Consider the following 13,264-nt stretch of genomic DNA (forward strand, 5'->3'; position numbering starts at 1 on the left):
CCCCCGACGGGCTCGGCGCAGGCGCCCTGGCGCCTACCGCAGGCAGGGGGCGGCAACATGGCGGCGTGAGCGGCGGCGGGTTCGGCTCCACAACAACAGCGGCAGCGGCATCGCTCGCGCCGCCGTCCGCCCCGCGCGCCGCTCGTCCCCGCCGGGCCGCACCGCGCTCGGCGCCGCCCGCGCTGCCGGCCCCGCGGCGGGGAGGCGGCCCCGGCCGGGCAGCCCTCGGCTAACGGGGCATCGGCGCCCATAATAATCGCTCATTATAGCGGAGCGGGGGAGCGGCTCCTGGGACGGTGCCGGCGCCTCGGGCCGGCTCCCTGCGGCCCCGCCGGGTGCGACTGCGGTGGATGCGCGGCTCGGCCCGGCCGGGCGGGGAGGCGGCGGCGGCGGCAGGTGCCGGTAACGGCGGGGGGTAAATGGCGAGCGAGAAGCCGGTGTCGGGGCCGGACCCGCAGCCCGCGGGACTTATCTCCGTCGGGGCCGGCGGTGGAGGCGGCGGCGGAGGCGGCGGCGGCAGCAGCGTCGCGGTGATGGGGGAGCTGAGGGCGTCGGGCTCCGGGTCCGTGGTGCTCCCCGCGGGGATGATTAACCCGTCGGTGCCGATCCGCAATATCCGGATGAAATTCGCCGTCCTCATCGGACTCATCCAGGTTGGGGAGGTCAGCAACCGGGACATCGTGGAGACGGTGCTGAACCTGGTAAGCGGCCGGGCACCCCGCCCCGGTGACGCCCCGGCGGGCACCGGCCCGCGCAGCTCCTGCCGGGGCTGCCCTGCGCCCTCCGCCCCTCTGCCAGCCGGCAGGGACGCGCATCCTCCCAGCCCCCGTGTCCCTCCTGCACCTGCGGCCCTTCTCCAGCCATCCTTCCTTCCTTCCCAAACTCCCCGGTCATCCCCCGACCTGCTCATCTCCTCGTCCGTCGTGCGTGTGACAGAAGCCCCCTCAGCGCTCCCTAAACTCCAGGCAGGACCCTACCTACAGCAGACAGGCCACTCTTCCCCTTCCAGTGCCTCGTCCCGGCCACCTCCTGCGGAAGTGTAGTGTGTGCAAATTACAGTGGGAAAATTAAGGAGATTAAGTAATTTGCGATTTTGTGTTATGGACCCTGTCCTTTAACCTAGTAGCTTCCTCTTGGGAAGAAGAGTGGCGTGAATGTAGTATCTGTTTTTAATTGAAAAACGTTAAAAAAACCCCAGCCTGAGCTGGTATCTTTTCTTGGTGGCTGAAACATGTGAAGGGTTTAACCCTGTTAGATCAGAGCTAGTTGAGCATTTTATGTGGAGGAAGGGGGAGGAGGGAGATTTTTGCAAGGATTTAATACGCTTTAATATCTGTAATAAAGAGTTAGTTGTATTGCAGTATTGTATTGGGTTGCTCATGTCTTAATAACCTGCCCTGCTTTCCAAAACACATTCTTGTCTGCAAAGTAAGTGTTGTTGCTACTTTGGTCCAAGGTCTGTGCATTGCAAAATACTACTGTACAGAGGTAAATAGCTGAAACGAGGAGAAGATGCTAAAATGTAGCTCCTTAGTCAGCTGCTCACTTCATGGAGTGAAAGAGTTACTGCAGGACTGTATGACTTAATGTTTTTGCGCTACCTACACCAAAGCCTGAGGAACCTACAGAAGCCAAGCGAGTGCATCTAAAAATGAATCACTTTCAATTATGTGCAATTTGGTGCTGTTCCTGAACCAAGATTTGCTGCAGCAAAGCTTTTGAAGCAGTTCTGTCAATGAAATACCCTCAAATTTGCACATAGAAAAGGATAGAAAAATGACTGCTCAAAACTGAATGGCAATTAATTGTAACTGCCTTTGTTTCAAATGAGTTTAATGCTTCTAACCTCCAATCATTTTATAAAAAGTCATGTAAAGAATATATTTTGTTTCAAACACTTTAAAAAGATGTATTCTTCTGTTTGGCAGTTATTTGCATTTGACCTAGCACAGACCGAGTGGAAAAGCTGCAGCATGCAGAGAAGGACATAATTTTGTCAGATCATTCTAATATTTATGGTTTATCTGAACACACAGGGTTAAAACTGATAGTTTTGTGAATATGTCCAAAGAGTAATCTGGTATATTTCCCATTCCTCTCTACAAGCTGTTTGACAGCTTGAAATGTGACTTGTAAATTTTATTTTTGCTCTTTGTACAAGTGTGGTACAAGTCATCATAACTTCATTGGTTTATTACCAGTTTCTTTAAACGTAGCACTCCAAATAAATTAATGATGTGCAGTTATTTGATTAACTGGCTTTGTATAGATCATGACAGATACAAAGGTGTTTAATCCTTTTCTGCTTTTCTTTCTTCTTTCATTCTTACTGATATTTAAGCTCATTTTAATTCTGGCTGTTAGTGCACCAGCAACTGGGTTAACATTGGCTTGTCTTTGGTGGAGATGTCTTGATATCTATGTGGAGGACATCCATTGCTTGCATATAAGATAGATCTGCTAATCAGTTCCTGTTGCTGAAAACAATGTTGATATTTTAAAATAAACACAAGAGTGTTTAGCAGTTCTCTCAGCACTGGGAGACTTTGTGAATGTGAAACTGCTTGTGAGTCTGCTGCAGCAGCGTTGCATCCTGGATCAGTCATTACTTAACAGATGGACTCTAGTATACAACAGTCAGTATTCCCTAAGCAGAGAGAGGCTGTATTGTGTCTGTAATTTTTTTCTTCTCAGGGCAGTATATCTTGCAAAATTATGTTTTAATATTTTAAGCTTAATTTACTCACATGTGAAACAAGCAGTGAATATGTCAAGTACAAAGTAAAGCTGATGGCATATGCCTAAACTACTAAACATTGTCTCATTCTGTATTAAGGATTTTAGTAACAACTTGAAATAAAGTGCAGATTTCTATTTTGGAAGCATTCTTCAGCGGGTAGCTGGGGGTAGAGAGAACTATCTGGTTTGGTAATTTTGTTGTTTTGTGTTTCTTCTGTCTTTACCTGTACTACTCCTGAATGACTTCTGATGCAGCTGTGATAATGAGTGAACAGTGATCTTGTTTCGATAATGTTGATACGTTAAGTCTCTGAGAGAAATACAGCCTATACTATGCCATATTGGGTTGCTATAAGCCATTTGGTAATAGCTTTTTAGTATAAGAATTCTGCATAGCTGAGATGTTTTATTATCAGAAAGAATCAGAAGTTAAAGATGGAGATCCTTTTTAAATTTTCATGTCTCAGATTATTGTTGTCTTTTATGTAAATCTTAAATAAGTCTGTTTACTCTTCCTGCATCTATATGGAAGCAGCAGTAAATGTCCAAGACAAAACTTTGTTCTGATGTGCCCTTGTCATGGAGGTCGTCACTCTTCTTTCTTGTTTAGTTGTGTTTTTAGAGTTTCTCATGAGGAGTTTTTACCTTTAAATGATTGTTTTGGTGGCCACACACTATCATCTCTAGTGCTGCATTTTGGACCTAACTCATGTAGTACCTTCTAATACTGAGGGACAATAGTGATTTGTTGTATCTGTGAGCTGAGGAAGCATTATTTTGTTTAGTGTTGAAAATCTTTCTGGTCCAATATCTTGTTGGATTTTCACCTTTGCCAAATTTTAACCGTGAACTCTCAGCTAAGACAATATTTTGTTCTTGGGTATGCCTCAATTGTTTATTAGGTTAGTTGTTTCTCTTGATGTTTTCTTAGTGTTTCCTCAGAACTTGCAGTGTTCAAAGTTCTGTTAAACTAGTGAACTTGTTTAGTGGAGTATCACTTCGTAGAATATCTAGTATTGCTTGTGTTGTTTTTCATTGTGTAACATCATAGTGAAAGATACAATGGAGAGAGGGTTCAGCTCTTTATATGCCAATGTTTTTGAAGGACTCAGTTGTCCTTAGAAAGACCTGCTGGTGTTAGTACTGTGAAGGTCAGAAGATCTTAAGAATCTATGAGCTGGAGGTTTTTAAATAATTATTTTGTAGAATATTGTATTATTTTTGCATTTCTGGAAGTAGGAGGGAATGCTTCATTGTATCACATGCATTTTTCTGTGATGGTGCTTGTTTTGGTTTTGGTCCATGGGTTTAGTATGAATTCCCAGGCTCAGCATGCTCTTTCTGTGATGTGCGTTCACTGAGCCTTGTGTACTGCAGAGCACCAAACTAGAAAGGGCTTCCCTTAAAAACAGTGTAAACCTCTAATTGCTCTAAGGGATTTCTCTTTGGGGATATTTTGACACCAGTTCTGTGCTTCTATGGATGAGGAGGCCTTTCCCCTTTGAAACAGCTCTATTAGTTTTCTCAGGGTACTGTCAAGGATGTTGTTATTGCATGGTAGATGTGCTTGTTGCTCTTAGACTGATGTTTAAAAAAAAATTCTACACCATGTGCTCCAGAAAATGTGATGATAAAGTGGAAGTGGGTCAATCTGTCTACTTGTATTCTTCTACTTTTTCTACTTTTGCTTTTCTTATTTCCTAGTGCAAAGTTTCCACATATGGCTTTAATTTGTTTTCTTTACTATACCTTGACTTGTCTTTCCTTCCATTATTTTACTGACTTGTTTTCTCAGTTCTCTGCTTTTCCGGTATTTTAATGGTCTCGGGAATTTTTTCTTCAGTGTATACTTTGAACTGACTCTTGTTTGGCCATCTTTGATCAAACACAACTATGTGAGTTGCATTGTTTCTTAGCTTCTAGGAAGCTTTTTCTGTTCAGTTTGAATTTCCTGGCATTTGTGTTTTTTGGGTTTTGTACTGCTGATTCTATGGCAGTGCCCAATAAGCAAGGTGAATAGAAAGAAGAATGTGACGAAAAAGTTGTGACTGGTGCTGAAACATGCTGCTCATTTTGCCTGTACCTCTTGAACAGATGACGTGATGCAGATTTGAACAGATTTCAGTCTGATACAGGTGTTGCTGACCAGGGTTCTCCTTGTGCAATCTGGAAAGCTTTTATATATGTTTTGTCAGGCTAGAGAGTGCTTGTGAGAAGTAGGTCAAACACCAGGCTTAGTTCAAAAAGTCTTTTTCTGTTCTTGTTGACTGTAGCCCACGCTTCTGCCTAGCTCTTCTCGTTTTCTTGGCTGTTCCATCCTACTTCAGTGTTAGTCACCCATCACAAGAGGTAAGCCGTTTTTTAGTGCTCTGTCACATTGTGTACACGTAGGAGTGGCATTTGCAGTTTCAGAGCAAATGGGTTGAATTATGTGAGAGATCCTTCTCTCCCTGCAGGCTTTCTGTAGTAGTGGTCATAAGGAAAAATGTAAAGGGAGGCCTGTATAAAAAAGATTTTTTGGTGTTTTTTTGTTTTTTTTTTTCTTCAGAGGTTGGTTGAGGGTATTCTTAAGCTATAGTTGGCTTTGGTATTTGAGTTCTTTGAATCGATCTAGAGTTTTGGTTGCTGCACTGTCTCATGGCACAGTTCGACTTTTATGTGGGGAGGAAGAAACACTTTTGTTCATTGGACACTGTTGTAGTCTGAGGAAGTGTCAGCCTCCTGAGCTGTAGCCTGTCATATGGCTTTTGTTTTTCTTGTGAAACTAGCTTTGCAGGCTTGAGAATCTTACTCCATTTTCTTGGTGAAAGCTTTCTCATTTTTAATATAATTCTTTGCTGATGGATGCTACTAATCAAAAAAGTAAAGCTTGAGGAAATCTTGAAGTTGGGATTTTTTGGGAGGTTTTGTTTGTTTGCTTTTTGTGAGTTTTGGTTTAACTGAAGGTGGCAGTCCTTGTCCAAGTTACTGTCTGTCCCACTGGCCTCTTGGTATCCTGCTTGTCTGTCCAACTAATATTGCTATAAAAGCTACTAGAGCTGTATGAAAAGAAAGTATCTAGTATAAGAGTTTGTCATAACATTCCATGGGCAGATACTTTAAAGTATTGTAGCCCTTGTTATTATTTAATGCTTTTGTGGAAAACTTAGTCTTTGTTATAGAAAATCTTTGAATGGCTGAATGTTCATTCAATTATTTTATTAAAACTGCTTTTTTGAGGGCTTTTTTAATCTTTGGCAGTAGGTGTTTATGGATGAAAAGTTTTTTCAATCATATCAGTCATAAAACACTAATGGTATCTCAGCAGGTGGTTTGGAATCTGTTGTGGTTCTTATATGATGGGTTGATACATTTCTATAGGTGATAACTTTTAAAAATCTGTCGTATTGGCATGTAACTGAGTTTTCCTTAATGCTTGACTCTGAATAGCTATTTTCTTCTTAGCTTTACGTCTTGATTTTACTTCTCACTTGTCTTTACAGGAATCAGTTAATGGACTATAAGGGAGGTGAATACTTAGAGGCTTTTTTATTTTTGTCACACTGATATAATACAGTTGTAAGACTGGTTTTGAAAAAGCACCTGCAATCTTTGGCCTTTCCCCCTTCTCCCTCCTGAGACCCTACCTGTGTTTTATCTCTTTACATCAAGCAAAGGGTTAGCACCTTTCTCTATCAAGATGCTATTTTTACAAAATTGTGACCTGATTCCCCATTTAAGCCATGTGTTTTACCAGACTAAGCATTTAGCTGTGTATTCAGTTATACACTAATCTTTCTCTGTGCCCTCCATATTTTCACCTGCCCCTGCTTTCAGATGAGCACTCAAAGGGGTAAAAGTTGAGGGCATGGCTCGTAACACTGTTGAGGGTGAGGTCTAAGAGGCTGTGGTGCAGTTTTTTCTTTCATGTTAATGCTTTTCAGTGTGTTCACTCTACATCTCAAATATATGAAACACTTTCTATATTGCATCTTTAAAAAAAACCCAACCAAAACCTAACATCCAAAACCTGCATAATCATCTCTGACTTCCTACTGAGGTGTTTGTTCTCCTTTTGCACTGTGCTGAATTTAGTCAAAGTGGAATGAAATCTGTGATTGGGTTAGTACCAAAACAGAATCTTTTCTTACAAATGCTGTACACAGTATTAACAGAATGTTAACTTAATAAGCTATTTTAAATCAACCTCTTAGTCTTACTTGTTCATTACTTGGTTCCGCACCTTTTCCATTTTGTATTTTGGCCTCAGTAAGTCTATTTGAGATTAATTTGTGTTGCTCTTCCATTAGCGTGCAGTGTTTTATAGTACTTTACACAGAACAGTATCAGCTACCTCATATACATTCAATGTGTCTGGTGGCCTGAGGGTCACTGTAGTAGTGTGTGTTTATGCTGATGATGTTCTGTTTATTTTTTAGTGAAATTTGATCATTCGTTACTATTTGTTTTTATGGAAACAACCCATTGTGGAGCTTTACTAATTCTTGCATGGACAGAACCTTTAAGCTTTCTTTAAGTCTGAATCAAATTTAGAGTTTGATTTTATAATAAGAGACAGCAGATCTCTTGAAACATCAGTCTTGAATTTGATGACCTACCTACCACATCTGTCTTGCAGGAGTTTGGCATAGATGTACTACAATGATACAGTGTCCGATACATGATCATCAGCATAAAGAATGAAAAATTAAAGAAATACTTTATTTGTGGAGAGCCACATATTGCTTCCTTAATGGTAGAAACATCTGCTTCAACTATAGGTTTAATATGGATTTCAGCTATTTGAGCTACAATTTAATAACTTCCAGTTTAAGAAGGTTGTTGATAACATTAACATATCTAAGAGGAAGATTATCTGTTCTTTCCAGTAGAGAATCACCTCAACTTCTGATCAACCTACTGATTGTCTGCTGAAACTGCATTCCAGTAATTTTTACAGTTTAGCATTTTTTGTACTTTTGATGTAGATAGAAAATAATAGCCTTTGGTAAGTAAGTCTAAGTAGTTTTGGTGTTACTGAAATTTACACCAGCAATGTCAATTCATCTATTTTAATGCAGCCCTATAATATGACTACCCTGCTTTGCTTTAAAATTGGGTTGCATCACTGATATTGTTCCAACATGACAATTCACTGAAAGCTTGTATAAATGCGAGTACTGCTAATGCTGTTCAACAGCTTACAAATGCTTGGCATCTGTCTTTGCAAAATGATGTTTCTTTCACTGCCCTTTTGTTTAACAGTTGAAAGCCTTCCTTAACTATGCAGAATAAGTATTAAGTTTTGGAATGAGCTGGAAGTGAGATATGGCAAAATATTCACTTACAAGTGAAGTTGTTATTCATATCATGCTTTTAGTTACCACTTGGCTTTTGTAGTACTGGGACAGCGTAGACAGAAGGATGGAAATAATCACTTTTTGAGCAGATTCTTCTAAACCAATGAGGCATTGTAATCAGTTTTATGTGATCTAACTTCTTTTTTTGCTTTATAAGTCTTTGTAGTTTGTGAAAAATACTGAATTACATAAAGTTTTCCTATTTTTATTGAATTTTGACTGCCTGCCTTAAGAGCCACTGTAGCAGGTTTGGTTTTTTTCTTAAATTTTGTTTCATAAAAAGAAAGTAGTTTGAATATTAACACAAATATGAATTTGAAAACCTGTCCTTTGATTGAGAAAGGATCCCATACAAACCTGTTGCAACAGACTCTTACTACAGACTCCTACCATAGAGTTACAGAAAACAATAAAATGGGCTTTCATTAAATATAGAATAGTAGCCATGAAATACACGTTCAAGCTAGTAAAGAACCAACTTGAAGCCCAACTGTTTTGTATTGCCCATGCCTGACCAAAGTTTACCCTTAATCTTCAACAATATTTAGTGTAGCTCACTGCATTAAAAAAAAATATAAATTCTTGATTTCATTGGGAGAAGAAAGTTTCTCTGTGTAGCTGTTAATGTTAAATACCTTTCATTAAAAAAAAAAAACAAAAAAAAAAAAAGAAAGAACAAAGATTACTTTGAAATCAGGAGTGCATTCCTACTTAAAGTCAAATGTATGTTTTTTATAGCTGGAAGAACAAGAAAGCTGTCTGCCCCTTCCAGTAGGACACACACATCAGAATGGGGCTAGAGAGCTATGTCAGCTCCAGTTGCATAGCATCTTCATAATGGGAGGAAATATCAACTAGTAGATGTGAAAATGCAGGGAGATTGAGCATCCTGGGAGTCTGGAGAATGGACTTGGGGATTCATCTTTGTAAAAGGACATTAACTACATTTGTTTAATTGCAGGAATTGGAATGTTGAGAAAATGGGTAAAAAGTTTTTGCCTGGAAAGAGAAGAAATCCTATTCTATAGGGAAAAAATCAGCTTCATCCCTCTTCAAATCATTTTTATGTCAATAATGAAATTTAATGAGGGGCTTCTGAAAGCTACATTTTTCCTATGTTAAGTTATGGAATAAGGAAGAAGGTAAAGAACCTTGCTAAGTGCTGTGTTACACTTCCAGGGCTGGTGGCTTTTGCTGCTTTTTTGTGAGTTTGAGAGCTCCAATAAAAGCTCAGCACTCCATTTTTTCCTTTCGTTGTTCCATTGAAATAAATTACCTGTTTTTGCAAATGGCAAGGTGTGTGCCTTGTTTATGAGTCATGTCTGTGACTGATGGCTTCTTGGCTATTAATATTATCTGCTGAATCGCTGAAACTTATGGAAATGTTGGTGTAAGGCTGCATTGGATTGAGTAAGGTGTTCCAAGCAATATGCTTAGGAGATGGGAGCTATTTCATTCTTCTGTTTCTCCTCAAGAGATTTGTGGAGCCCTTTCCCCATGTTTTAGTCTCTGGGGTTCTGAAAATCTTCTTTGCTGTTGCTTCTGTATCTATAGCTATGCCACACATACCTTCAAAGAGCCTGTAGAAGTCTGTCTTTGTTTTGTTTTATGTAGCTTATTAAGTGATTTGAAAGACTTATCTGCTCTGTTTCTCATAGAAACATTGCAGTTTCCATTGTATTTTTGATACCTTAGAAAGGACTTTGTGAATGCAGAAATAGACTTATGAGAAGACCTTGTTAGAGTTGAGTCTACTATCCAAGGGTGAAGTGAATTGAATCCATCTGAAAAAAACTTTATCATGCTCTCCTGGGTTCATACACACCACTGAGAAGGGTCTGGTTCCCTTGCAACTATTCCCTGCCTACCCTACCCCCTCTAGAAATACACATTTATAAGATCTCTTCAAGCCTTCTATTCTTAAGGCTAAATAATCCCAGCTCTCTTCAGCCTTTCTTTCTATGTCAGATGCTCCAATCCCTTAAATCATTCACACATTTAGATCTTTATTCTCCTTGTGCAGATAAGAAAAAGTGGGATGTGGAGTCTGGGAAGCCTTTTAATTATAGCAATCCTCTTCCTCATCTCACAGTATGAGCTTCAATATCTACCACAAATAATCCAGTGTAGCAATGCCTAACTCAGCAAATGACAATTTGCACCACATGCAGCCAAGAAAGAAAATAGACCTTGGTGAGCCACAGCAGTGAGCATTTGCTTTTCACCCGTTGTGCCTGCTTGTTAATAGATAGTCTTGGATGAAACATGAAGCCAAGTCTGTCTCTTGGTTCTGCAAGTCACAGTTATGGTTGTATGTAAGTTTATTTCTTGGATTTCAGAAATATAAAATGTAGCCACATTTAATATTTTGCTGAGAAAGTACAAAGTTAATGGCATAATACTGAGTTAATGAAACTGTGGCTCTTTACGTATGCTATAAATACTACCTTTTTCAACAAATTAGCATGAAATGAAATTAAACTAGAAGAGCTGTTAGTGTAGTTTTCAAAGCTATAGCTTGATGTTACAGTGAAAAATAAAAATACAAAATTCAGTATAGAGCCAAGGCTGTTGAAATTCTGCTTTGGGTTTGTTAAAAATAATAGATTCATGACTTTATATATAGTCTAAGGCTTATATATGAAATATTCAATAGCACTTCATGTGCATATAACTGTATGCAACTTAGAAACTTTAATGTATGAAACAAAGACGATTGTGTAACAAAATTTTTATAGTTCATGTTTCATGAACAGAAAAGCATTTATTCGCAGTAACTTATAATGTACAGTAATAAACACATTGTAACTAGAACAATGTGTAGGCTTAGTCACTGAGATGAAGTCAGTCTTTCATAGTTGATACAGCAGAGTATTTGACATTTTAAACATAGTGCTCACTGAATAGGAGCTGATGCAGTCTTTAAAATGGATCAGTGAAGTTGATAATTGCAGGTATTTTCTAAAACCCAGAAACAGGTTATTCCCAGGGCTCATAATTGTGATGATTTCCCTTATTATTAGTATAAGGCTTTTGTATATTTTCAAGGCCAGATTGGATAGGGCTTTGATCAACCTGGTCTACTGGAAGATGCCTTTGTCCATGGTAGGGGGATTGGACTTAGATGATCTTCAGGATCTCCTCAAACCCAAACTGTTCTGTGGTTCTGTGATGATTCTATAACAAGGGAAAATGAAGTAGAGTAAAATGGTTTGTTTGCTTGCATTTTTTTCCTTAATAAAATGTGATTAAATTCAACTTAAGAAAATTTGGATCTACTCACTTAGTTGCGTGTCCCGTCTTAATTAAAAAAGTAGTTTTCAAGTCCATAATCCATTTTGTCTCTTGAAGTTGTGGTTTAAGCTTTACCTTTTTCAGAAACCAGGTAGCTCAAACTGATGCAAATACTAAGAGCCTTTAGTGCACCTAAGCACAATCAAGAAGGATGGGAAAGGGGGGAAGCAGAAGTTTAAGCTAAGTGAGGTTGGTAACTTTTAGGCTGTTGAAGCTGATATTTTTCCAGCTGAGTCCTTAAAATAAACCAAAACAAACAAAAAATCCCAAACATAACTGTATCAAAATTACCTAAATTGTTTAGATAAAGTTTAGCTATTGGAAATGATACCATTAATAGGAAGCTTTACATTAGAAAAATAAAAACCTAACAGCATGATGGGAAAATCCTGAGTACAACAAGTTATCTTCTTTCAGTGAAAAGAAGATAAGGCAGTGTCCGCCTGGATTTGCAGAGACCTTGAAATGACTTGTTACATGATGTTTTATTAATTTTTGAGGTGTCTGAGGGAATTATCACCATCTGTTAATACCAGAGTCTAAGCTGGCATGTGGGTTTCAAAGTGCTTTGTGTTGAAACTTTTAAGTAAGAAATCCTTCTCTTATAACTAAATGTAGTTAAGAGGTTTCAGAGTGTAAATAGAGAATACCTTTTATAGTCCAGATTTAAGCTCTTGGATCATTTGCCACTTTGGTTTGTGGTCCTAGCCTGTTATCTGAAGTTAGGATGGCTGCAAGTACATGTAATGGAGTTTTCCTCATGCAGGATTTAAGACATAACTATATTTTCAACTTGCTTTAAGTTAGCAGAGCTCTGTTTTAGCCAGAAGTTACTTCACTCTGAAAATAAAGAAGCACATTTTTTTTATTTTTTTTTTTTTTCTGGCTGAGATCAATCCTAAGTGTTTCTTGTACCAAAAATCTGGTATTATCCAGAAGAAACAGTAAAAGTCTTGAAATGTCGTTACAATTTAAATCTTTTCTGGAGCTCAGAGAAATCTTGGAAACACCTTGTTTAGATTATTACTTCAAAATTCTTCTCTCATATGTTCTTTGTGGAGTTATAGTAGATTTTAGGCCTTCCTTAGTAAGAAGCTGATGAAGCAACCTGAACTATTTTGAGGATGAGGATTGGGTTATTTTGCTTAAGCAGTACATCTGGAATGGCCATGTATGTTTGTTGTATTGGTTTTTGAGAAATCACAGGTTTAAAATTTCTCTCATTTATGCATTCTGTGGAGCATGAAGGGTTGAGGAGACCACATACTTCCTACTACAAGCAGGACGTGGCACAGCTGGAGCTGACAGTACAGCCAACATGAATTTTTGTTTAAAATTCCTTTAAGAAATCCTGAAATTACCTGGGAGATAGGGAGATTTGTGGTCTAAAAGCAATCCTAACTTAAGAAAAACTCTTTGGCATTTCTATTTATTTATAAAATGGAAATCGAGCTAAACAGTCTATACTTAGTGTAGCAAATGAGATCTTTAAAACACTATAATGAAAGGCTACTTGAGCATTATTAAAAATTAATATAGCCAAGAGAGTTATTGAGAAAAGTGGCATTTAGCAGTAATTGTTAATACATTTTGGTACTGCTGTATGGTAAGTAGCTTCCAGCTTCATAGTTTGTCTTCTGTTTCTCTTGTAATATTTTTCATTATTTTTCAATTGTCTTTTTCTTCTCGTATAATTTTAAGTTAAGAATAACCATTCTAGGTCAATAGGTTTGTACTGTGACTGAAAACAAAGACTTGCCTGAAGTCTTTTATTGTATAAGCATCAAAATAAGCTCTAGAAGAAAAAGTACTTTAAGTAATAAAACTGATCTTTGGGGAGTAGAATGTCATATAAAAAAACTGTATTATGATGCTTCATGGGGATAGTGTCT

General features: G+C 38.8%; 1 protein-coding gene across 3 annotated transcripts in view; it reads left to right on the forward strand.

Annotated features, from left to right (window-relative positions):
* The first annotated feature begins 233 nt into the window (after positions 1-233).
* Positions 234-13,264, forward strand: part of NBEA (neurobeachin) — a 444,651-nt gene continuing 431,620 nt past the window's right edge. For all 3 annotated transcript variants that reach the window (XM_056503564.1, XM_056503573.1, XM_056503580.1), the window contains exon 1: positions 234-701. In XM_056503564.1, the coding sequence (XP_056359539.1) occupies positions 420-701 (282 nt within the window). In that variant the 5' untranslated portion in view covers positions 234-419. The remainder of the gene's footprint in view (positions 702-13,264) is intronic.

The sequence above is a fragment of the Oenanthe melanoleuca genome, chromosome 1 (genome assembly GCF_029582105.1).
Source record: "Oenanthe melanoleuca isolate GR-GAL-2019-014 chromosome 1, OMel1.0, whole genome shotgun sequence".
NCBI classification, from domain to species: Eukaryota; Metazoa; Chordata; class Aves; order Passeriformes; family Muscicapidae; genus Oenanthe; species Oenanthe melanoleuca.